A 25,941-nucleotide genomic window follows, 5' to 3' on the forward strand; every position below is an offset into this window, starting at 1 on the left:
TTTTTTATTCATTAGTCTGTTTTCATATAATACAATGCTTCATTAGGCTGACTGTAGTCTACAGGGACCGTGGTAATTACACTTGTGTTGTAAAAAATTCAGCTGGAGAAAGCTTTTCAACTATCCCCATTGAAGTTTCCGGTAAGAATAAAAAATATTTAATTTACTAAAATGTCGTTGATCTTAATGAAGCTTTAAATATCTTAATAAATCTTCAATCACAATATTCATTTCATGATTTAGTTCTACCAAAAATACACAATGAAAAAGATGAAAAGATAACGATTCTGAAAGGTTCTAGTATTATATTGAACTGCTCTGCTGATGGAGTTCCAGACCCTGATATTTTGTGGTTTTTCAATGAGACACAACTTGGAGAATCGAACACTCATTTATTGTAAGTAAAGGAAATTTGATATTTTAGACATTTTTTTTCTGTCCTATATTTCAAAGGTAAACTGCAGAGAATGGAGATTTTTTTCATCATAAATTTTTGTATACTCCCCAAAGAAATAAAATAAATTATATTTTTGGACAGCAAGGCAGTTAAGCCATAGTTTATGAGTAATATATAGCCAAAGTACGACCCAACTAATAAGCTGAATGCATTAAAGTACCTTTTGTAAAACATTACCATGTCAAGATATTTTCCATTATATAATTAGTTCTTTCTATATATTTATGTTATAAAATTAAAATTCTTATTAATAGATTAATGTGTATAAATTCCTGTTTGTCTGTTAAGCTACTTTTCATGAGAAAATGGCTGAACTGATATTAGCAAAAGATTTTCCTCTTTTTAAAAAATTCAAGAAGAAGTTTAAAGCATTATCAACCTACCAACTGCTATCTGAAAATAAAATTTTGGCTGTTCAAAAACCTTGATATTTTGTTTCATTCATAATCCTTTTCCAAGAATACTCTAATGGCCAAAGTGATCCTAAAGTGCTCACTCATTTTATGGGATGAGTTTACTATGGTCAACAAACTGGGTATAGAGTCTTTGGAATGTAAAATCTGAAGCATAACAAACATTAAGCAGACCATGGTAGGTATTGTACTGTTCTAAGGGAATCCATTTAAAACTTTATCAGTATATGCGAAGAGATCAACACTTCCTTCAAGAGATGTTTCTTGTGGATGGTCAACTTACTTGAAGTGATGATAAGGATATGTTTTAGACCTGATCTAGGGATACAGGAATGCTCTGGCCTTATGGCGTGAGGACTCTGATCTTTTTATGTATAAAGTGTTTAATAAGACTGATTCAGGAAGAAGAACAGAATTCAACTATACTTTCTTCTAATGAGCATAAGTGTAATGTATATTTTGTGAAATATCTAAGAATATTTTCCATATTCATTGAATTATTTTTTCGTATACAATTTTTAATAATTAAAATTTATTGCATAAATTAAAAATAATACAACTGATTACTTTCAGCCGAGAAAAAGGCAAAATTTTGGTTCTGAATGAGGTTACTACAGAAAATACTGGAACTTACACATGCGTGGCAAAGAATTTTGCTGGTTGGGTTGATAAAAAGTTTTCTGTTCATGTTCATGGTAAGAATAATTCATTATATTTAAATTTATTTTTCTTTATGCCTTATACTATTATTTATTTGTTTATCTATTTTTAAGTGAAACCAAAAATAATTAGTCGAGTTGATAACCAACTAATTATACAAAAAGGAAAAGATTCATCAATACCATGCTACGCTGAAGGTATACCTGAGCCTAGGATCAGTTGGAAAAAGGGAGACAAAGAAATTCTATCTAAAAACTATAGTGGTATTGTTTTTTCAATTTAAAGAAATGTATTAAGCATCTATATATTTTTTTATTACTAAAAGATTTTTTTACAGATTCATCTGTTGCCGTTCATAATAACATATTGCTTTTGTTTAACTCTGACCATAACTCTGAAGGATTATATACATGTACTGCTACAAATGTTGAAGGGGAAGACACTAAAGATTACTTTATTAATATCAAAGGTAATTAGCATTTATATGACTATTCATAATTTTTGTGAAAGAGAATTGCATTATTAATTTTTTTGTAAATAATTTTAGGAATTAAATATTAATATATCTGTAATATCGATAAAACAATTTCAAAATAGAACAAAATAAAACTTTCTTCTCAAAACATTTCTAAAAGAGGGTAGTAATCTTTTTGAGATGATTTTTTTCTTTATTTTTTGTCATTGTTAATTTTTAATTTACAAATAAATTATCAAAAACATTAAATAACAAGAGTAATGAATAACTATTACCTATTGCTATATTCCTTTCTTTATCATTTATATGTGGTAATTATGAATACTAAAAGGATTTTGAGCTCTCATTAGAATGTAGAATGGTGGAAGGAGAGAATGTCCAAAGAGAAAGGTCGAATCGTCCAACTCATTCATATACCTACCTTTAGCGGCATTGGAATAATCTCTTAGTATTCATAATAACCATGTATAAATGATAAACAAAGGAATTTTACAATCAGGCAGCATTTATTCAATACTCTTGTTATTTAATGTGCTAATAATTTATTTGTTAATTAAAAAATTAGCAATGCAAAAAAAAATAAAGAAAGAAACATCTCAAACCGATTACTACTCTCTTTTAGATATGTTTTTATTTGAAGGTTTTATTTGATCATATTTTTAGTTTGTACTGTGGTATTATTATATTATATTAATTTTTTTTTGTTCATTAATGGTTACAGACAATAAACAGAGTGTGAAAGAAGGGATTAAAGAATTAGAAATAGTAGAGGGAGAAAATGGGGTACTAAAATGTGATGTCAAACCAGGATCAAAAGTCATTTGGCTGAAGGTATGTTAACAGAAAGTTATGTATGATAATTTCATTAATAATTTTTTTAACTATTCATTTTGGAATATTTCAAATGCCTATTTCTCCAACTTTGTGCCTTTGACAATTGTTTGAACATGGAGGCAACAAACATTGCTATCCACATTCTTGTTTTGTTTTTTGACTATTGTAGCCTATTACATTCCATTTACTCTATTTTTATTACAAAAAGGAACAAAATAAAGACAAATAAGATTTTTTATCAAATAATTGTTAATTTATTCACTTAAACATTTAATAAAAAATAAACTGTTAAAGTTAATTGAAAAGGTTTATAAGAAATTATTTACACCGAATCGATAAAATCTAAAAATATACAATCTTTAAATGGATTTAATTATGGAATCTGAATACTGAGGAAATTCTTTAATTAATTAAACACAGAGAGCTCAAATATTTTTCTATTGGCAGTTCTAAAATTGAACACAAACATGATTTGATTTGAACCCAAAAAACGATACTCAACGGGTTGGCTAAATCCAAATAGCCCATCTTCACGCTTGTGCATGCGCGAATTGGTTTAAGTTTGGCAAACCTGTAGAGGCTCCTTTATAGGTTCCATACAGAGATAAATATATCCTCTTAGCAAGCTAAAAAAGTTTTACTCTTCAAAAACACTTTGGGTGTAAAATGTTATTTATTGTCTTAAAAGCAATAATTTGTGGAAAGTTGTTCTGACCAATCTGGACCATAAGATGTTAGAATATGGTTCATAGTAGAAATAAGCTGAAATAATAGAAAGAAGCTAAGAAGAACATGTAGCATCATGCATGAGCGAAAAGGAGATTTACATGGAGAAGGATTTCAGAAATGAGTTTTGTATATGGGTGAGGTCCTTCACCTGCTGCGACAATTAAAAGTGAGCCCAAATGTAATCACATATAAAATCCTATACAAATGTTAAAGAGTTTTCATTTTTAATGTCAAAACAGTGAATTTCCAAACTACAACAAGGTCTCTACTTGGCATCCGGAAACTTGGAAGGAATCTTGAAATCTTTTGAATTGGGAACTATTTTTTATAAATCTTGTTGAAGTGGCAGCAACATGGCTCTTTGGCTTTTTATTCAATATTTTTTCATTAAAAATTAGCACATGTTGTTTTCTTTTCAAAAGAACCAATTGATGGTTCATGCTTGTTCTGATTATCAGGCCAATCAGAAATTAAATATAAACTCATTGAACTTAATTCATTCATTAATTCTTGGTATCTACAGTTCTTGACAAACCTTGGCCTCTGCTTGTGGGTCTTCTTCCACTCTTTACTTTCTGCTGCAAAGTGCTTCCAGCCCTATTCTCTTAATAATCTTCATAATTTACCGATATTAATTAATAATAAAATTTAATATATTAATTTACTTACTTATCTATAGTATAAAATTAGCATTGTTCTGGTCAGTAACAAGTATTTGAATAATAATCAATTGTATCATCTTCCGCAGGACAATAAAACTCTTGCCAACATGCCCTTAGAACGAGCTGATGATGTACACTTTGTAATTGGTGATGGAGGAAAAGTTTTAAAAATTACCGAGGCATTTTCAGAAGATGCAGGGTTGTACTCTTGTATTTCAGTCCACCCTGATGGAAACAGTACTACTTACTACTCATTAAAAGTGAAATTTCCTCCATATTTTAGTGATCCCTTCCCTACTTTGGATTACATAGTTAGAGAAAATGAATCTATTAAACTTGAATGTGTAGCCTCTGGGAGTCCTCCACCACAGGTAACATAATTTGTATAATATATGATTAATTTACGCTAATACTCATCTCTCATCAGATCAGTTCTAATAAACTTTAATATTTTAATAGATAAATTGGAGACTCGCAGAAAACAATTTGCCTATAACGAGTCATACATTACCTCATATTCAAATTCATGGAGACTATGATAACACTTTGCTTATCAAGTCAGCGAAACTTTTCCATTCTTCCTTATATTTGTGTTCAGCAAGCAATGATCTGGGAACAGAAAACCGAATCTTTAACGTTAAAGTTATAAGTTGGTAACTTTATTTTTATATGATTTAACATAAATAATTGTTAAGTATGTATTATTTTCATGAATTAGTATCAGTTTTCCTAATTTTTTTTTTCCTATTTGTCACATCTCAGCCCTGATAAAGCACTACAGTATAATATATTTAATTCCAGATTATTTTTTTTTGGAAATATGTTTTTTAATGTTTTTAAATTTTCCTTTTGTTTCTAGTCCACTTAAGGAGCAAAAGAATGTTGCGAAATCAATTAGTGATTGTTTAATTATTCTATAAATATTGGAAATTTTCCTTAAATCATTGTTATTTAATCATTTAATGATCGATCGTGTAGTTATTTTATGATAATTTATTTTTATTACTCACTAATGAAATTTTATTACTTCTGATTTCTTTGAAAAATTATCTGCCTCTTCTTAGGTCCTCCTCAAAGACTTGGACCTGAGGTATCTGAAGTTGAAATTGTGTCTGGAAGTAAGTTAGAACTAAATTGCTCCATGGATGGATCACCTCTTCCTAATTTTAAATGGACCTATAAACCAGAATATGGGTTAGTTTGTTTTCTTAATATCTATCTTGTCACTTATTTAATAATATTTCTTTTTGTTGTTATATTTATAAAATGTTTTATATCAATCCCCTATATATTCCTGTCACATGTATAAAGATACAACTGTAGGAGTTCAGCTTGCAAAAAGATGCCTAAATAATAATTGTTATCAAAACATCACTATCAACCCTAAACTATGTGACATTTCTCCCATGATAGTTGTCATGTAGTTATAGAGAACGTAAGTGAGCCTGGAAGAAAATTTATATTCCCTTTTCCTTAAATATTTGTTGATATACTAACAGTCTGCCTAATATAACTTTGCATTACAGAAACCATAATGAGTCGAAGTTGGTAAGATACAGGCTGAAGGCACACGGTCTCTTTGTAAAATAAATTGATAAATTTTGGAAAGTAAAGATTTATCTAGAAACAATATAAACATGGTCAAATTAAGTGTTGATTTCCTATACTTTCTATTTTAAAATTGGATATAATTTGTACAATTTTTAAAAAGTTTTAAATATAACTAAAGTTTTTGTTTGTTTAAAATACTACTTCGAACTTTCTAAAATTTTTTTTTATGTATTTATATTGAATTAATTTGTTCAAACAATAACGTTTTTTGTAGAACCTAAAATGCATGATATTTCTTGTCCCGTTTATAAAGTTCTCTATTAAATTATTTTTATATTTCTACCTCAGAAGTAGTGTTGTATCACATGACATCCCTAAAAATCCAGTGAAGAACTTCTGTTAAGGCTTTTGAAAGAAAAATTGGTACTGAATAAATTTTTCCTGAAATTAAAATAATATTGCATAAAAAAAACAGATAATACATTTTGTAAAATGTTTTCAGTTAAACAAATACATCTATTTATAAGTAAAAATTTTTTTCTATTTTTTCAAGAGAGGAGAGAACTTTACGATTTGTTACTAGAAACATATATATTGGTTATGCCCAAGCTGAGAACGAAGGATTATACACTTGCTTTGCATATAACATTGCTGGAAATTCCACAAAATCTTTCAGTGTTTCTGTGATTGGTTAGTATTATTATAATGTTCTGTGAGACAATGGAATATTTATTGGGTATTGAGTTTTTCTGTTTTAGATTTGTTTAGTTCAATGTTTTTATTAGAGATAAATCAGGAATATTTATTTATTTATAAAATCAATTATCGTTCTTTAATTAGTTGTGTGGTTAATATATCTTATGGAATTAAAAATTTTATTCCTAGGATCTCAAAAGATTTTTATTCTGTAGACATTTCTCATTTTTTTGAAAATTTTTAATTCAAGTTTCACTTAGATAATATTGCAGTTATCTTTTTTTAGCTCTTAATATGACTCATTGTGTAATTTTTAAAGAGATCTTAGTAAAAATTATTTATAATTTTTTTAAAAAATTGCTTGTTAAAAGTTTCTTAGTTCCTTGATTATTCTATATTATTCATTTTTCAGATCTTCCCAGAATCAAGCGTGATATTAATAATACAGTTGTATTAGCCGAAGGTGATGACTTAGAACTTGCATGTAAATGTCAAGGAAGAAAACAAGCTTTAGTGCAATGGTTCTTCAATGGAGTGCACTTAAATGAATCGAACAATATAACTCAGGATTTTTTTAGAGATTTTAATTCTACTCGATATGTCTGTAAACTTGCAAATGTTTCTAAGGAGAATGAAGGATCATACAAATGCTTAATATCAAACTTAGCTGGTACTGATGAACAAAAGTATGAAGTAATTGTAATAGGTATGAATGTAGTAAAGTTTCATTAGTTATCTTTATATAGAACATTTTATTTAAAAATTTACACCTATCTTCAGGTAGAAGGCAATTAGAAAATGTGATGAGTTATTAAAGGATATCAATAGCATGAGTAGCATGATAGAGAAAGGTACCCATTGCTTCCTCCTCACTTTAATTCATTTTATTAGTTACCTAAGGAGAGTGTAGTGAGAAAGACTACAACTTTTCTGAAAATTTCTTAGAGTAGTTCAGCGAAGATGAGATCATAGCCAGACGCTTTCCTTTTGAGCAGTGATTTGATCTCACGAGAAAGTTCAATATGGATGTGATGAGAAAGTTAAAGATAGGAGGTGGTAATAAAAGTTGAAGAGGTATTTGTAAAACTTCCTGTATATGGGTTTGCACTCAATATTGAGATTCTCCTGAATATACTCGAAAAAATGAGATATTTCACTGACAAATGCAACCCAAAAACTGTCTTTCTATATTGGCACAAATACTTTTTGGTTTTAGATTATGATTTTAGTATGGCTCGATAAGCTCCCATTATCAGTCAAAAGGCTGTATTTGTTGCAGTTCATTCTCTTGTTTTTTAACTCTGAGGCAAAATCATCAGTCCGATTTTTGATTTAATGTTGTTTCATAACATTCCCAATCCATTTTTACCTTGTTAAAAGTGCTGGTTGTTCTTCTCTTTTGGATAGATTATTGAAGAAAAGCAAATTTGCTAAAGAGTAGTCATAGCAAAAATCAAAGCTAGTTTTGATAGTGTATGGTATAGTATAGTCCTGTAGTCCCTTAGTTACAAAAAAGTCGAGTAAATCTGGGATTTTATGCATAGAAGTAGGCCGGTAGGTTGGGGTGTTTGATGATAATATATTTAAGGAAAGCTGATAGAGTGCAGATCTTAAACTTTTAACTTTTTGACTGAATAACTGTGAATCATAATGGATCCTTGGCATTGTAGTTTCCACCAGTCATATCTTTCGAGTTTTTCGAAAAACTGACTAAACATATTTGGAGTTAGAACATACCTAGGGGCTAGGGGGCAATAAACTGCTGCTAGAATAATGGTTCTTGGAGGTAGGAATACATGGGGGGAGTAAGCTATCAGGCCAAGTAAAGCCAAGAAGGCGGGCCTCCAAAGGCATGTCTTAACAGGAGTGGAGGCCATCCCAGACGCAATTGGGTATAGTTGACAGTTAATTAAACCTTGCACTTTCTTCGTTTTTGATATTTGTTTCTTTGTAATTACTATTAATTCTCAGTCACTTTCTTAATATAAACAATTCTTATTTTTACATTTTAGGAATTCAAGATGGTCACCTGTAGTGCTTTTGGGTGTTAAGTATTCTTTCTTGTAAATTTTGTATCTATTTCATATGTTAATGTACAATGTTCATTATATTGTTAAGAAAATGTGTATTGGTTACATTGTTTTATTACACTGTGTCGATAGAATAAATTTTTTTGTGCCTTGCATCTATGTTTTTTTTTTGTTCTTTCATTATACTTTGTACCCTTAAATTTACCTATGATTTTTTTTTTTTGTTAATATTATGTCTGATGATTTTTAATTTGTTTAGAGATGGTAATAGAGCTATCTGAGGAAAAATTCATTGGTGGCATAACCTTTTATTCACTTAACAGATTCAAAGCTTTCTCTTTAAAATACGAGTTGGAATTTAGTGGACAAGTTCCTTTAACTCATCCAGTTGTATTCGTGCAATCGTGTCCTCTGGCTTTCAGCTCAAAGTAGTTATACTGTGAAACTTATTGACAAACAATATTTGATGTCTGATTTTTTTCCTCAACTCTAGAACCATCTCTTGATAAGAACACTAACAAGGTTATGCTTATCTTTTTCTAAGTTTTCTTATTGTTTCATTCATAGTCATATTGAACTAGTGAAGGTTGTATTTATACATTATGATCTTCTTTTTCTGCCCTTCAGCCATTCATTTTTCAATTTTATATAGTTTTATTTTGTTAATTTACACTAAATTTTTCCACAAAAATATTTATTTAAATTTTGAGGTTGATACATGTTTGGAACCTGTCTTTAGTCTTGTGTCTGCTAGATATTTTAAAAATTAATGTTTACTTTTTTTTTAATAAACAACTTTCACCATTATATCAAAAACAATTACTTATTTATTTTTTATATTATTATTTTAATATTTTTCTAAAAATAAATCCATTTTTTATTAATTGTTCCTAGAAAATATTAATTGAAAATTGACCAAGTTAATGAACATTTAGTTTATTCAAGTTTATATTCCTTTATTTTATAAGGAACTTTTAGTAGGTAGAACAATAAATATATTTTGGAACCCTTAATATTAACATTGAAATATGTCTTTTTTGAGCAGAACTGAGAAATAAGCACAAATTTTTTGAGAATGGCTTAATCGATTTTCCCTGTCGACAAACCAAATGATTAAAAATAGTATTTGCTGCAACTTATATTCTCTTCACATTTGTTATTAAATGCATGGTTTTACAGATAATTACACTATGTGGGAAATCCCAATTAACATTAACGTAAAGTAGTGGTCCATGGGTTGTTGTTGTCTGAGTGGTCATTTCTAGAATGTATATTTTACTCTGTTAAGTTTGGTGAGTTTCTGTTATTATTGCAACATCTGTTCATTTTTCATGTAAGCAGAGGTCACGTTCATTTTTATGTTGTACTAGTATGCAGTTCATAGAAGGATGGACACTGAATCTGTTGTGAGGAACTTAAGTCCTTAAGGTCCATGCGATGGAGAGAATACTTGAGTTATATGGAATAACTGTTGTACCAGACTAAAATGGGTTGGATTACGTTAATTAAACTTTGCTGTAAATTAAATAAATGAGATGAAACATTTTGAGGAGTTATCAGTTGAGGAAAGCCTCTCCTCTCTCCTCATGCCTGAATGATCTTCATTTGAAGTCTTGTTCTAGAAAATTTTGAGTAATGTTGAAGTTCCTGTTGCTGAAGAGGGTTTATTGTTTCCTGTTGCTATGGATTTATCGACCCTCGTGCTATGGGAGAGATGAAAACTCATGTGGTCTTGGTAGCGGAAATGGTTGCCTTTGGTTTCTCAAGTTTTTCTGACTTCTTAGAATTGGTGATGCTTCATAGCCCTTAAAATTTGTTGAGTGCAACATTCCTCAGTTTAACACAAGTAACTTGGATATCCCTGTTTTTTTTTTCACAAGGTGCACTGTCATGACTTTAAGCACATTTTATACATCTTAGGAAGATGGTTACAATAACTTTTGGTATGCCCATGTTGCTGAGATCGAGTGTATCGAGGGATCTCCTTTTTTTGTGGTACTTGGCCAACATTTTTGTACAATCTATGGATGTCAATTCAAAAATCTGCTTGTTGAGTGACTTTCAAAATATCTATGAAAAACATATGTTCTGAGTATTTAAATCTTGATACCATATTAATTACATTTGGTATTATATGATTAAGTTTTTTAAATTCATCATTTATAATCTGAATTTCTTGTATTTTCCAATTCCATTTAGATGGATATGCACTGGTTTACATTTTACAGTCTGTTTAAAAATGTTTGGTTTTCGATATTTTCATTATTATTTACTGAAAGTAGTAGATATTTAGTTAGCATAGTCACAGGAGATGTTGATGTATTTTATATATTATTTTAGACCTCTCTGAGATCCTGAAATCTGTTTGTGTTCTGTAACAAGTTCCCAGACATCTCCTAGAATGATTTTTGGTCATTCTTTTTTTGTTTATTATTTATGTGCTTGCATATAGATTTTCAGTTAGTAAAATAAATTTACTTACAACAAGTAATTTGATCACATTTACACTTCAGAGAAAGATTTGGTACAACGATCACAATGTTGTAATCCTGAGAGGGTCAATGTTTGGTAACTTAAAAGGGATTGGTAGGCGGAGATTATAGCAGGTTATTGCACTGAGCAGCAAAGGAGACACCTAGCAAGATTATTTTTATTTATTGTAATTTTAATCTTAATTTTTTTTTTTAATGTTTGATTATATGTTTATAATATTTGAATTATCATATAATGGTATATCTATGTCATTGATCAGTGAGGTGCTTTATACCATGAAATATACTAAAAACTAATTATTGTTTTACTTTAATTAGCTAACATTTATTAAATTTTAGCTGCTCCAAAGATGTTGAATGATAATTGGAGAAAATTAAGGAAACTTGAATTTTTAAGTGGATCTACTATTGAAATTGAATGCCCAGTAGAATCAGTCGATGAATTTAAAATTCAATGGAAAAAAAATGGACTCATCATGGATGGTTTTGAAAATAAAACATTGTACATTCCTTCGAGTACTATTGATGATAAAGCAGAATATATTTGTATTGCTTCTAACATCGCTGGACAACTAGCTTCAAAAGTTGTTGTGAATGTCCTAGGTAGAAATTATAATGTTTTGTTCTTTTTTTATCAGTGTTTGTTATTCATTAGTTGTAAATATTTTGATTTATATTTAGCAAGTCCAAAATTACTCAACTCTTCCAGCAACGCTACAGAAAAGGTTCTGTTGGATGAAAAACTTGTGCTGAATTGTTCAGTTACTGGAAATCCTACACCAACTATTTTATGGACTAGAAATATGAAGTACATCGATAATATAACCTTTCCACAAGTTGTCTTGTCTGAAAACAATCAAATTTTGGTAATGCTATTTTTATTATGTTTTTATTTTGTCATATTACTAGCTATTGTCTATTGTGTTTTGCTATAGGAAATTGATGAAGTAGATATTTCTGATACCGGGAAGTATTCATGTTACTGCAGTAATACCATAGGTTCTGTGGAAAATCATTTTAATGTTGAAATTATTGGTAAGTTTTTTTTTTTAATAAGAAAGATAAAAGACATTAGTGATTATTGTTATTAAAATATTTTTTTCTTTTACCCACAACACTGCAGTTGGGTCTGAGGGACCCATGTAATTGTCATATATTTTAGTGTTATGAACTGATTTATGTAATTCCATAACCGATTTCCATAAAATTTCAGTAAATAAATAATTACATAATAAATGCATTATATTGAACATATGATACAATAAAAATATACATACTTACTATAATCTTATATAGTAGACATGGAATTATTACAGTAATACATCGTTGTGGATTAAAAAAGTATATATAACCTGTAACTGTTGTGTGTTTATCCTGCCTCACATAACATTAAGTACCATAAACTCCTTTGTTAATTGTCAACTGTGAATCTTAAAAATTCTCCAACAAAATATACTATATCACTATAATATAGTTTTAAAATAAAAAATTGTGGGTGTAATGTGATGCATACGATTTTCCTCAATAATTTTGATTGATACCTATTAATTAAAAATAACATTAATGGTAATTTTCCATTTCTATTTTCAACCAGAATAGCTTGAAGATAATCAAAATCAGTTTAAGCCTGATTTCTTCATTTATATTAAACTGTTTCAGTTCTCCGAAATCAGATTATGCTTGTTATTGTACTTTTTAATTTCCCTTCTTGCCTGTTGTCATTTAGAATTATATGGAAAACAATTAAACTAATCATGAGCATGCATATTTTTTAATAAATTGATTTTTAATTATTTAATATGTTTATTTCACAATTAACTATTTTAAATGATGAGCATATTATTGTCACTTTAACTCATTATTAGGAAATCATTTTATATTATTGTGCATTTCTTTTTTTTTTTATACCAATATTTAGTCTAATTGTGATGAACCATTGATGAATAATTCATTTTCAGTCCCTCCTATGGTTAATGAAGAGAGCAAATCAATGCAAAAAATAATGAAAACTGACCTTTACAGAAGAGTTGTATTAAGATGCCCTCTCATCGCTTCACCTGAACCAAACATTACATGGTATAAGGTGAGGATATAATATGCTAATATTTATCTTACATCTATATATGTATTGTAATATTTGCATGAACTAATTTGTGATCAGCCCAGCAAAAAACATAAATGAACTAATTTTTACAACTTTCTCAAACCTTTTCACAAAGATAGGGTTCTGATACCTGTCTTTTAGTTATTCATGAATCCAGTAATTTACTAGTTTTAATTATTGTTTACTGACTATCTATTACAATATAGAAGATTTAAGTATTGTTAATCGTACTAAAAATTATTTTGAAATTTTATGTTTGGCTCTGAATTCAGGAGTCTGAAGAAATAAGTACTGGAATTCCTTCAATGTTCGTATCACAAGATAAGAAAATGTTGATAATCAATCATCCAAGGGAGTCAGATGCTGGGATATATAAATGTGTTGGTAGTAACAATGTAGGAGATGAAACATTTACTTTCTTCTTATATGTATCTAGTAAGTATTTTAGTTATAGATATTTATGTAAAGTTATGTTGGATATTTCTAATTAAATATTTAATACATTTTTCAGTTATCATGGAATGGGGTCAGTGGAGCGAGTGGACTGAATGCAATTCCTCTTGTGGAGGTGGTGTTCAAACTAGAACAAGAGAATGCTTGGGCGATAAAAATGAAATAACAAATGAATACATCCAGTTTAAGAACAGCAGCTGTTCTGGTCCAAATTCTGAGAACAAGCCATGCAATCTTCATACATGCCCCGTAAACTTATTGAATGATTTATTTCATTTGTGTTAAATGATATTTCATATTTATTGTTCTTTCTTTTACAATTGATATCCTTTTAAAAACACAATTTGATATTCAATGAAGTATAATAACTTATTTTAACATTAACTTATTTCTTAAACAATTTTTTTTTTAATTGTATGATTATTATGACTATTTTATGTATATATTATGTTCTAACAGATCAATGGAAACTGGAGTGATTGGGGTGACTGGAGTGAATGTTCTAGTACATGCGGCGAGGGGCTGAAGCGACGTACTCGGCGATGCAATAACCCACCTCCTTCAAATGGTGGTGATGATTGTGTTGGAGAAACATATGAGGATAAAAAATGTGAAAATGTCCCCTGTCCAATTAATGGAAATTGGTAATTGTATAATTAATTATTATATGTTATTTATTATTGGTAGTTTACACATTGAATTTTATTTCAGTTTTAATTATATATATGATTAACAGTAAATGATCCAACTGAAGGTTTTGGTTCATTTCTATTTATCTTTTGTGCTACCTTTTGTTTTGTCTTTTTTGCTCTGTAACTCTGAGAAGTAGTTGTATGTAATTCCTCCATTATTACATATCCCCTGACTAATACAATAAGTTTTCTGAATATGACATGATATGAATTACTAGAATTATTTTATATCCCAGCATGATTCCTTTTTATGAAGGATAGACTATAATCTTATAGAATATTAGGCTTACTAGGCCAAACAATAAAAAACTATCTTTTTCATCTCCTTACGAAAGATTCCAAGTCTGGGAGGATAAATCAAGGTAGGTTAGTTAAGGATTGCTGATAGTTTTACCTTTGGTTTTTGAAAAAAACTGTTTTGAATATTCTGAAAGACATGATTCTGTCTGAAGTGGAATTTCTTCAGCTACATTGAGGTTTTCAAGGATATGATGTAATAATCAGCCATGAAAAAGAGTTTCATAAAAGATATTCAACTTTCACTACAAGGATGGATTTGAGCAAATTAAAGAAAAATGTGGGGGAAAACAAAAGCTTATTAAAAACTAAAATTTTGGTACATTTTTCATAAATTCTTAAAAATTACATTTTGGGTTTAAATTAACTACATTATTTGTTACAAAACTAGCAAATAAAATTAACTATTCACTAAAATATTTCAATAAGAAAATTTTTCTAGGGGTGAGTGGTCGGATTGGAGTGAGTGCTCTGCAACTTGTGGTTACAGCATAAAGATGAGAACTAGGCGTTGTAACAGTCCAGCACCAGCCTTCAGTGGTCTTCCATGTTCAGGAAACAGCAGGGATGTCAATCTTTGTAAAAAACCCAAGTGTGAAGGTAAACTATGTAATATATTTAATTTATTAACTGAACCAGATTGTTAACAATATTAATCTGATAACAACTAATTAAATTTCAGGATTATTTATATGTTATTTTGTATTTTAATGCTATAAATTAAAATGTATAATGTGTAACAAGTCTGGGATTCTTCAAAATATAATTTATCCAAAATTCATGCTCAAATTAGTATTACCTGTTTATCATTTTATCAGTCAATTAATATTAAAGATAAGTAACCAAGAGTCTCATTTTTTATTTTGCAGAAAACTATGTGGGTTGGGCATCGTGGTCTGGATGGAGTCCTTGTTCTGTCACTTGTGGTACTGGTCGCCAAACTAGAAAAAGATTTTGTCTTGGTGGAGTTTACAGTGTGGCTTGCAAGGGAGATTCTCGTCAAGTAGGTTTTATTGATTGACAAAGATTGCTTTGGTTGCTGATTGTTTTTGGACTGAATTTTATTTTTTAGTCTCCATTAATCATATTAGATTATAGAAGATATATTTATTGTTGAATCAAAATTTATCTAAGGAACTAGTTAAAATGTCAAATTTAAAGTTTCAATTAATTTAATTTTTGTAAATCGTACATAGTTGTCATTATTTCAACTTGTCTTGTCATTTTTTGTTATTTCTGTTTTATTATTTTTGTTTTTTTACTAATCTAGCTTAATTTTTTTTCATATTAAGAATAAATGGTGCCAAAAAGGGCCATGCCATAAAAGAAGGGTTCGGAGAAGTGCAGAATTGAACATTTATGGAGAACTAAACGGCTTACCTATCGAAGAAACAATTCTAGCTGAAATAGAAGAGACTAGTAATGAAACTAAAATAACAGCTGTACCCCTCAACATCACTGAGAATACAATAACAAATTCATCACTTGAGAGGGTAATGTTCCAATAGGTTAATATGTTTTTTCTTTTCATGGATTTAATTTAAATCAATTGATAATACTTAATTCTTTCTTATATTCTTCCATGGAACTGTAGGATCAAAAGCAACTGTTAAAGTCTAATCATTAGTTTAAATTAAAATTCAGTCACCAATTTTTCATACCTCCTTTTCTACATGTATTAATGCGTTTCTGTGTAAGGGGAATAAACTAATACTTTTGATCTTAGAAATGTTTATATATAACTAAATTATAGATATTAATGTTTTAAAAATATTTTTATCAATCCTCATGTACTTTAATCATTCAAAAGACATTAATTTTCTGTCATGATATCTGGCTAACTAATAAAAATGTTTCTGAGGTGAGTATGACATCACATCTAGCCCCCTGGCCACAGTTTAAATAATTTAATCTCAAATAAATTAAAGGGCTATTTGAAGAAATAATTTTGGTCCAATAACTAAATATATTAATATCTTGAAACAATTATTCATCCATTTACCATTCATTGAAATAAAGCAATATGTTTCTGAAGCAGTTATTTCTAAAATAATTATTTCATAGTAGCTATTTCACTTACTTCTCATTTATACAGTATTTAACAAAAATGCAAAATTATTTTAAAAAAAAAAATTATCAGATACTTAACATTACGCACGAAAAGTTAACAACCATGCAGAAACTGTTGTAGTCACTGCCATACTGGAAACAATATGATAGTTTATTATTATCATGTAAGATAACTAGGTTCAGTATTAACTCTATTAGGAAGCCCCTGGTGAATCACAACCATATTAATTGAGGTTTGAGTACCTAAATATAAACATCATTAATAAAATATAGCTATGAATTTAAATCACAAACATTCATAAAATTTTTGATTGATCGGTTGAAAAATAATCTAGTTATGAAGTTTGTCATTTAGATGGAAATTGTAATCAACATTTCAGTATTAATATTGATATATTAATTTTAAAGAAATAGTCACAAAATATTTTTTTACTTTAACAGGCTATATTTATTCTTTGAGTTATAATGATCTGAGTATTTCCTTTTAGAAATATAATATGACCAATATTCCTTTCATCATCAGCCCTGTGTCTTGGCTTGCTGCACATGAAATTGGTGGAAAAAATGGTTTTTCATTAATAAATGGAAGTTTTCATGAAAATACTACGTATAAATTTTCTACAGGTATTAAATACTCTTTACTTTGTATACTAATTATACTTCATTGTTAATTTTTGTTTTATTCATTACGATTACAATTATTACTATGAATAATGATAATGATAATAAGTATATTAGTTTATCTCTTTATTGAAAAAGAACATTTTCTCCCTTTTTTTAAAAATATTTTTTATTAGGTCTAGGATTTAGAAATAGGCCATACTAATTTTTTTTATCCAACTAACAAATAAAATAATTTCAAACATAGTAAAATAAGATATGTAGATTTAAAAAAAAATATTAATAATAATTGTAAAAATAAAAAATAGGTATGAGTTACTTAACTTTATATTTTGTTTCTTTATTCTAGTATTAAACTTACATATTTCATTAGCTACATATATTTTCTTTCTCTTTGTTTTTCCATGACTTTAATATATAAATTATTATTAAATTAAAATATTCGTAATTCTTTGTTTCTTTGCATTATATAACATTATATTTTTATTTCCTTAATTATGTTATTTTACTTACATATATAATTACCTATGTGTACATTTTATTTCCACATATGTGTTAAAAAATAAAGTTATTCCATGGTCAACTATCTTCTAATTATTATGAATAAAAAATAAGCAGAGAACATTTGTAGGCTTTCTTTTTGCTACAAACTTCACTCTGTCCTAATGTATATCAATATTAAAAGTTATATGAATATTTTTGGATGGAAAAGGTAGCTTTTTGTTTTTTATAATTTAATATTTTGGGGAAAAAAGTCTTATCCTTAAATGTGTACATTTATTTTTCTAATAAATTAGCTGAGTTGAATCATAGCCAATCTGTCTTTATCGGTTCCCAATCCCTTTTTAGAGGTGGAACTCTTTTAGAACTAGTAAGAAAAGGTGAAATCCTTTTGGTAGAAGTAGGTAATTGAAGGAACTCCTACCTTATTCGATATGGATAGTGTCAAATGCCGCCTTTTTAGCAAAAGCTAAAAAAGACTAGGATACATACATAAAATTAGTGCAAAAATGGAGAAAACCTGAAATGGTTAGGCTCAAAACTGTGATGAGTTGAATGACCCATTCCTAAAGTATTTCCTAGAACACCTGGGCAAGGCTTGCACAACTCTGCTTGGTAACCACTGGTCTATACATTGTCTTCCTTCTTTACTTCAATTGGAATCATTTTGATTAGATTTTATCAGTTTTTTCTTTAAAGTATTTAGAGAATTAATAATCTTGGTTTCAACTGAAATATGAAATGAAAAGATCAGTTGTCTCCAATGGGAATTAAATTTATTTTTTTTAGTTTACAATAATTAAATATAATTAATTTTTATATTTTTTTAAGGAGAAGAAATGGAAATGCAAAGTGATGCAGAAATTGATGACTCTTTAGATCCTTTGAAAATTAATATAGAAGTTAAAGGACAAGCGCCAATTGAAAATAAGGCAACAATAATTATTGATCCCTACGATGGTATGTTGAAATAATTTTTGAATGACTAAAATGTTATCCTACTTTAGTATTCAACTGTATATTGAATACTGAAACTGTAAAACATAAAGCCTGAAATATACTCATAAATGTATGCTTGTGCTTATAATCCAGCATTTTATCCATCATTCTTGCTGTAGTCATTCTTCTCAGTTACGTTTCTCCTGGTCTTCCATTACACTGTGGCCTGTTTATCAAGCCTTGGTCTATCTCCTTACCAACTAATAACTACTTTAATGAAATGTATTATTAGAAAAAAATATTATTTCTCTATTAACTATGTCTATAAATATGAAACTAAAATTTACCCCTAGACGTTGTTAACTGTTAATGCAATAACTGTCAAACTGTTTTGTTTTCACCATTTTCTTTTTTTGACATCTGATAAAGATTTTAATAATTACTATACAAAAATATTCCTGTTAGTTTCCATGGAATTAAGATGTATTCTCAATAAGAAAATTCCAGTTTCATGTTTATGTACCTACTAATTTTTGTTCATTAATTCAATTTTGGAACAATTTTATTCTTTTTGTACAAATTAATATTTCCATAATGACTTTTCAAAACTATCAAACATAACTTTACCTTTAAATATCTCAAGTTTAATTTATTTCAAACAAATAAAATTTACTTTTAGAGGATATTGTTCAGACTAATCGAAAAAGTATTAAGAGTTCATCGCATACTACTCTTCAAACAAATGGAAAGACAATCCCTGTTTCTTGGAGGAAAAATATTGAGCTACCTGCAAATAGGCATAATAGGATGTAAGTAAATTACTTTATTTCCTGTTGTTTTAATTGTTTTTGTTTTTTTCTAGTGGAAGATCTTTTAGGTTTTCTTTTCTTCTACATCATCTCCTTTTATTCTTCAATTTGTCATATCTACTTTCATCCCCTCAAATCAAAGTTTCCTTAAGCAAGCTATCTCTCTTTTTCTTAGAAATTTCTTTTATTCTTTAATGCTAATGAATCTCTTCCAACTACAATATGAGTCAAAACCATTTTAATCTTGTGGGTTTGATGAGTGGTGTTGATGGAGTGTTTTTTATTTATTGCCTACGGCATTAGACTATTCAAGTTCTTTGACAATATTTTATAAGTTAGGCTCTTTGTACTCTATTTTATAAAATATTTACTAAGATGATGAGTTGCTTACCCTCTAATTCTGTCTGTAAATCTTTATTAGATATTCTAATAAACAAGATTATAATTAAATCAAATTAAATAATTGATTTAATTATAATCTGTTCTGTTTATAAGGAAAATGTTTTCAACAGCACTTAATTTAAGATACTGATAGTAATCATGCCATTGCTTATTCAAAATTCTGCTTGTGGAGTGTAATACTGAAAAGTTCATAAGATTTATTTACCAAAATAAAATAGATTAAATAAATCTTGCTTTTAAAATAATTTTATCAATGATCCTTTAATAACTTTGAAGAAAACAAATTTTTTTACAGATTTCCAGTCGAGCGATTGAAATCAAACAAACAGCGTTCTAAATATAACAGAAGAAAGGGAAGAATTGAATATCAAACCGGTGCTGTAGTGACTTCAAGTTTTGAAAATGGTTCTTGTCCAAAGGGATTTAAATACAGTGATGAAGATGGGGAATGTCAAGGTGAGTGAAGCATCAGATAATAAAATTTATAAGATACTGTATTTATTTAAAGAAAACAATACAATTTGACCATCTGAGGCAATTTTATTTTTTCAATTCTCAGTTGTTTTTTGTTTTTATAAAATTGTTTATTTTTCTTTGATTAAAGATATAAATGAATGTGTTCGGAAATGGCAAAATAATTGCTACCCAAGTGAAATTTGCATCAATACCATTGGCTCATATATTTGTGAATGTCGGCAAGGATATCGAGAGAGGCCTGATAAAGGAGGCTGCAAAGGTTTTTCATTATATAAACAATGCAAAAGATATATTTTTTAATTCACTAGAAATAATAATAATATTTTGCTTACAGACATAAATGAGTGTTTAGAAGGTTCACATCTCTGTTCCCATACATGCCAAAACACTAAAGGAAGTTATCAGTGCCTCTGCCCATACAATATGATTTTATCTGATGATTTTTTCAACTGTGTCGAAGGTAAGATTAAGGATAAATAATTGACGTATCTGCCAAGTCCTTTTTATTATGGGTCAGGGAGGATTTTATAACAAAGGAACAAAGAGTATGCATCCAAAATAAAGCAACAGCTAAGTGTCCAAAGGTCTAAAACAGTGTTACCATTAAATGTTATATTCATGATTATATTTACAAGCATTTAGGTTACAAATATGCATTTTTAATTAGAAATCAAATAATAAAACCAATTTTCTACAACATTTTGGGGGGTTTAGAAGGAGCTGTTGGTGATTTGTGTGCAGGTGTAAAAAAATGAAAATTTATTTTCTTTTTGCACTCATTAAACGTCCATTTTCTCAAGAACTCATTCATTATAATTTTGAAAATTATTCTGTTTAATGGGCTTAAAAAATAATTGTAACATACGTTATTTCATTACTTATTTTATTTTTTGTGTAAATTCTTTTCTTTGGGTCATTGAAAACTCCTCTATGGTTATTGGTAGGAAAAAAAAATGAAGATTGGTAGAAGAGTTATTATTATTATTATGTTGCTGAAAAAAATGAATGTGAAGGTACTGATAAGTATAAAGAATTTAAGTCCAAAAAATGTTGATGTGAGTACATAGAACATAGTCAGTCTCAGAAAAAAAATTCTCTATTGATTGGTATAAAGAATTTAAGTCCTTGTTATTTAGTAAGTCTATGATAATATCCTGTTAAAACTATTGAATGGATAAGTCTTTATACAGAATTTTTTTTAACTTTATTTTTCGTCTCCTGAAAAATCAAGAATATGGACATTTATACTTGTCAGTTCAGAATTCTTCTTAGCATTTTTGCCTTGTTTATTATATTATTTTGCTTGGAAATCTAAACAATTGAATTAACTATAATTTAAGAATTAAGGTTACTATTCTATTTCATTACATCCACAAAATATATCTTTTTATCATTCTTTTAGTCTCAGAGGAAGAATATGAAGATTACTCAATGGACTTACATAATATTGATTACTTTGAATCCTCTTCTGCAATAACTCCTTTTTCAAAGAAAAGCAACAGAAAAGGACTGAGAAATCTTAGTTTTGACCGAAAAGGAAAATATAACAACAATGATGTTGTTAGGTCCGATCAAAATAAAGATGACATAACATGTAAACCGGGATTTAAAGCTGAAAAAAATGAATGCGAAGGTAATGCTTATTCATTTAGTAAATTAGTTGCATTAATTAATTTGTATTAAGAACTAAAAATAAAAAAAATCAATGCTATAGTTGTAAAAACCTAAGTAAATATAATTTTAATTAATAAATAATTTACAGATGTAAACGAATGCATAGAGGATGAATATGCATGTTCTAAACAGGAGCTATGTATGAACACTCCTGGTTCCTATGTCTGTATCGATGCTCCTTGTCCAGATAAATTTATATTTTCACCAGAAACTAGGTGAGAAAATAAATATATATTATACTAATAGTGATTATTTCATTTACTATAGTAATTCATAAGATTCATTTAATAGTAAGTTATTTCAAGTTATAGTGTTTTGATAATAAAAAATTATGATGGGTTTAGTGTAACTTGAAAAAATCAACTTTCTAAGTTGGGTTCAGAATAAAGGCATCAATGGACAGGTAATTGCCCTTGTGGCGGCAGTGGGGGTTAAAAAAAATATATGTATATCAAAATTGACTACCAGCCAATAGTAAGATGAATATAATTACCAATAAATATTATTATATTTTAAAGGTTAGATGTGTAAAAAAAAAATTAAACCTATATTACCAACAACAAACAAAAAAATAATATAACTCCTTGAATTAAGAAAGAAAAATACTTTTCAAAACTCACTATTCACAAAGCAAACGGAAAAATTAACTAATAAAAACAATAAACTTTACTTAAAGTGTAAATAATATATAGATACAAATCAATTTTTAGAAATTAAAATTAATTTTTTATTTTGCATCGATTGCACTATTTATTAGCAATTTAATTTTTTAAAAATATTGTATGTACTGAGGATCGAACTCAGGATCTCTAATTGTCGCAAAGCGCAGGCTGTCAAGTGAGCTCCATTAAATACGTCTTTAATGAGCAGTGAATATGGTCTGTAGACTTTGCGGCTATGTCCCACTGTGTACTGAGAGTAAAAAAAGGTGATTGATTGAGCCTACATCAACTATTTGTGCAATGCTACAAGCCACAATCCACTGACTAGGGAAATTTAACCTAAGTTCCTAGCTTTAAGCTGTAGTATATGTAATGTTTACAGCCTTAATTTTAATACTGTAATGCATTCAATGCATCAATGCATGCTTCAAATAAACGATATCTATATACATACCTACGTACATATATACAAGCACATTTATGTACACATTAATCTTTTTCTTTTCACACGGTGGCTAGAACAGAGCTGGTGTTATATACTTCATAATAGGTTTTTTCATTAAACAATTTAGAGTAAGGACCTTGGAAAATTCATATTATAACCAGTATGGGTTCATTACTTTTCAAATTTCCTAGACCTAACTTTTAGTAATTATTTTAAATAATTGACTCCCATAATAAAAGTTAGTTGGTATGATTAATGAGGATAATACATTTCTGTAATACCAGTACAAAAACGTATTATTACACAATAAAGATTCCTTATCTGTTCTAGGGCCTTTTTATGATTTATTGTTTACTGTTAATTCCTCCCTGTCTCCGGATTCATAATTAACTGTTCAGTGCCTCTTGCTTTGATGACAATAATTAAAATTTTGTTTGTTTCAAATATTTTGAAATGCTGTTACTAATCAAGCTTTTCTACTTTATTCATACTGAAAATCTTTTTCTAGATCCTGTTTACTCTTCTGCCTTGATAATGAAGTTGATTGTACAGATGGTGCTTTGATATCTGAGAGCCTTCAAATTATAACTGTGCCAGTTTATAAAGCAAATTATACCTTTTACCCTTTTACGGAAATACTTGTTTTGTTTTCCTATGATGACAATAATCTCCCTATCGATGAAAGTGTATATGAAATAGTACAAAATGAGTCAGGTATATTATTAAGATTTTCCAAGTCTGTTAGATAATATTAGTTTAGTTAAATCTTTTAACAACTTAAAACAATAACTGTCTAACTTGTGAAAAGCAATTTGTTTATTATATCTTTATATTTTTTCAATCAATTTTATACTACATTGAATAACGACACTAGACATTGAAGTGCCAAATTAATTTAATGCAAATATCTTTTTTGTGAGATAGGAAAATGATGTGAAAATATAAAGTAACCTGAAATGAAATGGTATACTGAACCTAGGATACTCATGGTTCTGGTTTACAAGTTATGACTTATTAAATGTTTTTTCAGTCAAGAACTTCTTCAATGGGTGCTTTATTTAAATATGCAAAATAAATTTGACAAATTTCAATAAAAAATAACTTGGTAATTTTTGTCACTGCTATAAATAATAAACATCTGTTGCTCAATATTAAAGGGTTAAGGTCTGCCAATGAATATCGTTGACAAGTCAGCCATAAAAGCATTCAACAAAACATTTATTTTTAGGTTTAGAATAATTATAGCCGTTCTTCATAATTTTGCTAATATCTTTCAGGTTTGCCAGTGAAAATCAGAAGTGAAGAGAAATTAGGAGTGCTATATGCTTCAAATTACTTTGAAGTTGAAAATAAAGAAAGGTAAGCTTAAAATAACGTGGTAAATAGAAGTTTTAGATGGATTTGAGATTTTCTCTTAAAACCAATAACTCAATAAATATTATTCCATGTGTGTATGCCTTATTGATTATATTATCAATATTGTAAATTGTTTTTATATTTAACTATTAACGAATTTCCTCAAATTGTTTTGCTTTATGTTTTTTAAAATAATTATTTTAGCTTTCCTCCTCTTACTCAACTTTCTCCAAGCATTACCTGCTCTTTAAAAATCAGTTACTTACAGAGCATCAAGGCTATTCTCACAGTACAAAAGCAATATAATATCTATGTCGACAATAGAAAAATATTCTAAAAAAAAAAAAAAAAATAGACAGCACTTAATTATTGAATAATTACAATATATATACATATAAGATTGATATTGATTATTAATGATCTTAATGTGTTTCAGATTGATACTCATGAGCTCCACTTATGACTCAAATGGTGATAAATTGCACTCCACAATGTTTTTAATTTTAATTTATAACACTAAGTCAGTAACATTATGAAATTAAATTTTCATGAAAAATTATTTATTTTAGGCTAGTTAGTAAAAAAAAAAAAAAAAAAAGGAAAACGTGTATATTAATTTCAATAAAAGCCTTTTTATTTATTTAAAATATTTTTCTTTTTAACACCATAATTCATTTATTTTATATTTTTAACGATTTACAGAAATTCCAAGGCAAATGCATTTGAGTTCTAAAAAACTTGTGCAGTTGAATTTAAAATTTTTAGCTTAATGTAGGGCACATATTCAATTGACATGAGGTAGCAGGAAAACAAAAATCTTATATTTACAACAAAAAATAATGTAATTTAAAAAAAAACAACAGATTATCTTGAAAAAATAAATAAAACTTTTATAAATTTTATCACTAAATTCAAAATTCTCTTAATGCTAGTACATTAGAACTCTGAATTCTCCCCAGGCGAGTCCCCACTAGGTATTGAACATTCACAGCAAATATGTTTGCAGGGGATTTAGAATAACTAAAATAGTTATTATTTTTCTGAATCTGAATCTTTTTTTTTTCTTCTGAATCAATTTTGTACAAAATAATTTTAAATCGGTTGAGGACTGTGTCACAAAGTTCTTAATACCATTCCATCTACTATTCTCTAGCTATCCAATAGATAACTAGTATAGTCTCCTTTTTTTCTACTTATTATTGAAAGAAGAGCTAAGGACACTCCAGCAAGACCTAATTACTCCATAATACTTTACTTGGAAATGAATGGCAAGAATTTTGATGAGGACACAGTTTTCTAGAGTGCAGTCTGAATAATGAATTCCTGTCACTACAGGATCCAATTCTGAATGACAACGTGCATCAACTCAAAGAGCTGGAAGCTGACCAAGCTTGACCACCATGTCCACATTAACTTATTCTAAACCTTAAAAAACATGTA

At 28.3% G+C, this 25,941-nt stretch overlaps 1 protein-coding gene across 1 annotated transcript in view; it reads left to right on the forward strand.

Annotated features, from left to right (window-relative positions):
* Positions 1-25,137, forward strand: part of LOC106685393 (hemicentin-1) — a 54,166-nt gene extending 29,029 nt beyond the window's left edge. Inside the window, exons 31-62 of the mRNA XM_014428026.3 lie at positions 47-141; positions 244-397; positions 1,444-1,565; positions 1,644-1,793; positions 1,868-1,999; positions 2,727-2,836; positions 4,317-4,601; positions 4,690-4,879; positions 5,295-5,424; positions 6,335-6,471; positions 6,890-7,183; positions 11,339-11,602; positions 11,681-11,865; positions 11,935-12,034; positions 12,958-13,082; positions 13,376-13,538; positions 13,615-13,805; positions 14,016-14,200; positions 14,988-15,145; positions 15,415-15,548; positions 15,838-16,038; positions 17,104-17,239; positions 18,569-18,697; positions 19,356-19,485; positions 20,183-20,343; positions 20,492-20,623; positions 20,699-20,824; positions 21,767-21,997; positions 22,127-22,253; positions 23,654-23,859; positions 24,423-24,504; positions 24,938-25,137. Coding sequence (XP_014283512.1) covers positions 47-141; positions 244-397; positions 1,444-1,565; positions 1,644-1,793; positions 1,868-1,999; positions 2,727-2,836; positions 4,317-4,601; positions 4,690-4,879; positions 5,295-5,424; positions 6,335-6,471; positions 6,890-7,183; positions 11,339-11,602; positions 11,681-11,865; positions 11,935-12,034; positions 12,958-13,082; positions 13,376-13,538; positions 13,615-13,805; positions 14,016-14,200; positions 14,988-15,145; positions 15,415-15,548; positions 15,838-16,038; positions 17,104-17,239; positions 18,569-18,697; positions 19,356-19,485; positions 20,183-20,343; positions 20,492-20,623; positions 20,699-20,824; positions 21,767-21,997; positions 22,127-22,253; positions 23,654-23,859; positions 24,423-24,504; positions 24,938-25,037 — 5,065 coding nt within the window. The 3' untranslated portion in view covers positions 25,038-25,137. The remainder of the gene's footprint in view (positions 1-46; positions 142-243; positions 398-1,443; positions 1,566-1,643; positions 1,794-1,867; positions 2,000-2,726; positions 2,837-4,316; positions 4,602-4,689; positions 4,880-5,294; positions 5,425-6,334; positions 6,472-6,889; positions 7,184-11,338; positions 11,603-11,680; positions 11,866-11,934; positions 12,035-12,957; positions 13,083-13,375; positions 13,539-13,614; positions 13,806-14,015; positions 14,201-14,987; positions 15,146-15,414; positions 15,549-15,837; positions 16,039-17,103; positions 17,240-18,568; positions 18,698-19,355; positions 19,486-20,182; positions 20,344-20,491; positions 20,624-20,698; positions 20,825-21,766; positions 21,998-22,126; positions 22,254-23,653; positions 23,860-24,422; positions 24,505-24,937) is intronic.
* Positions 25,138-25,941: the final 804 nt, after the last annotated feature.

Source organism: Halyomorpha halys, unplaced genomic scaffold (assembly GCF_000696795.3).
Source record: "Halyomorpha halys isolate HHAL.00 unplaced genomic scaffold, Hhal_1.1 Scaffold689.1, whole genome shotgun sequence".
In the NCBI taxonomy this organism is placed as follows: domain Eukaryota; kingdom Metazoa; phylum Arthropoda; class Insecta; order Hemiptera; family Pentatomidae; genus Halyomorpha; species Halyomorpha halys.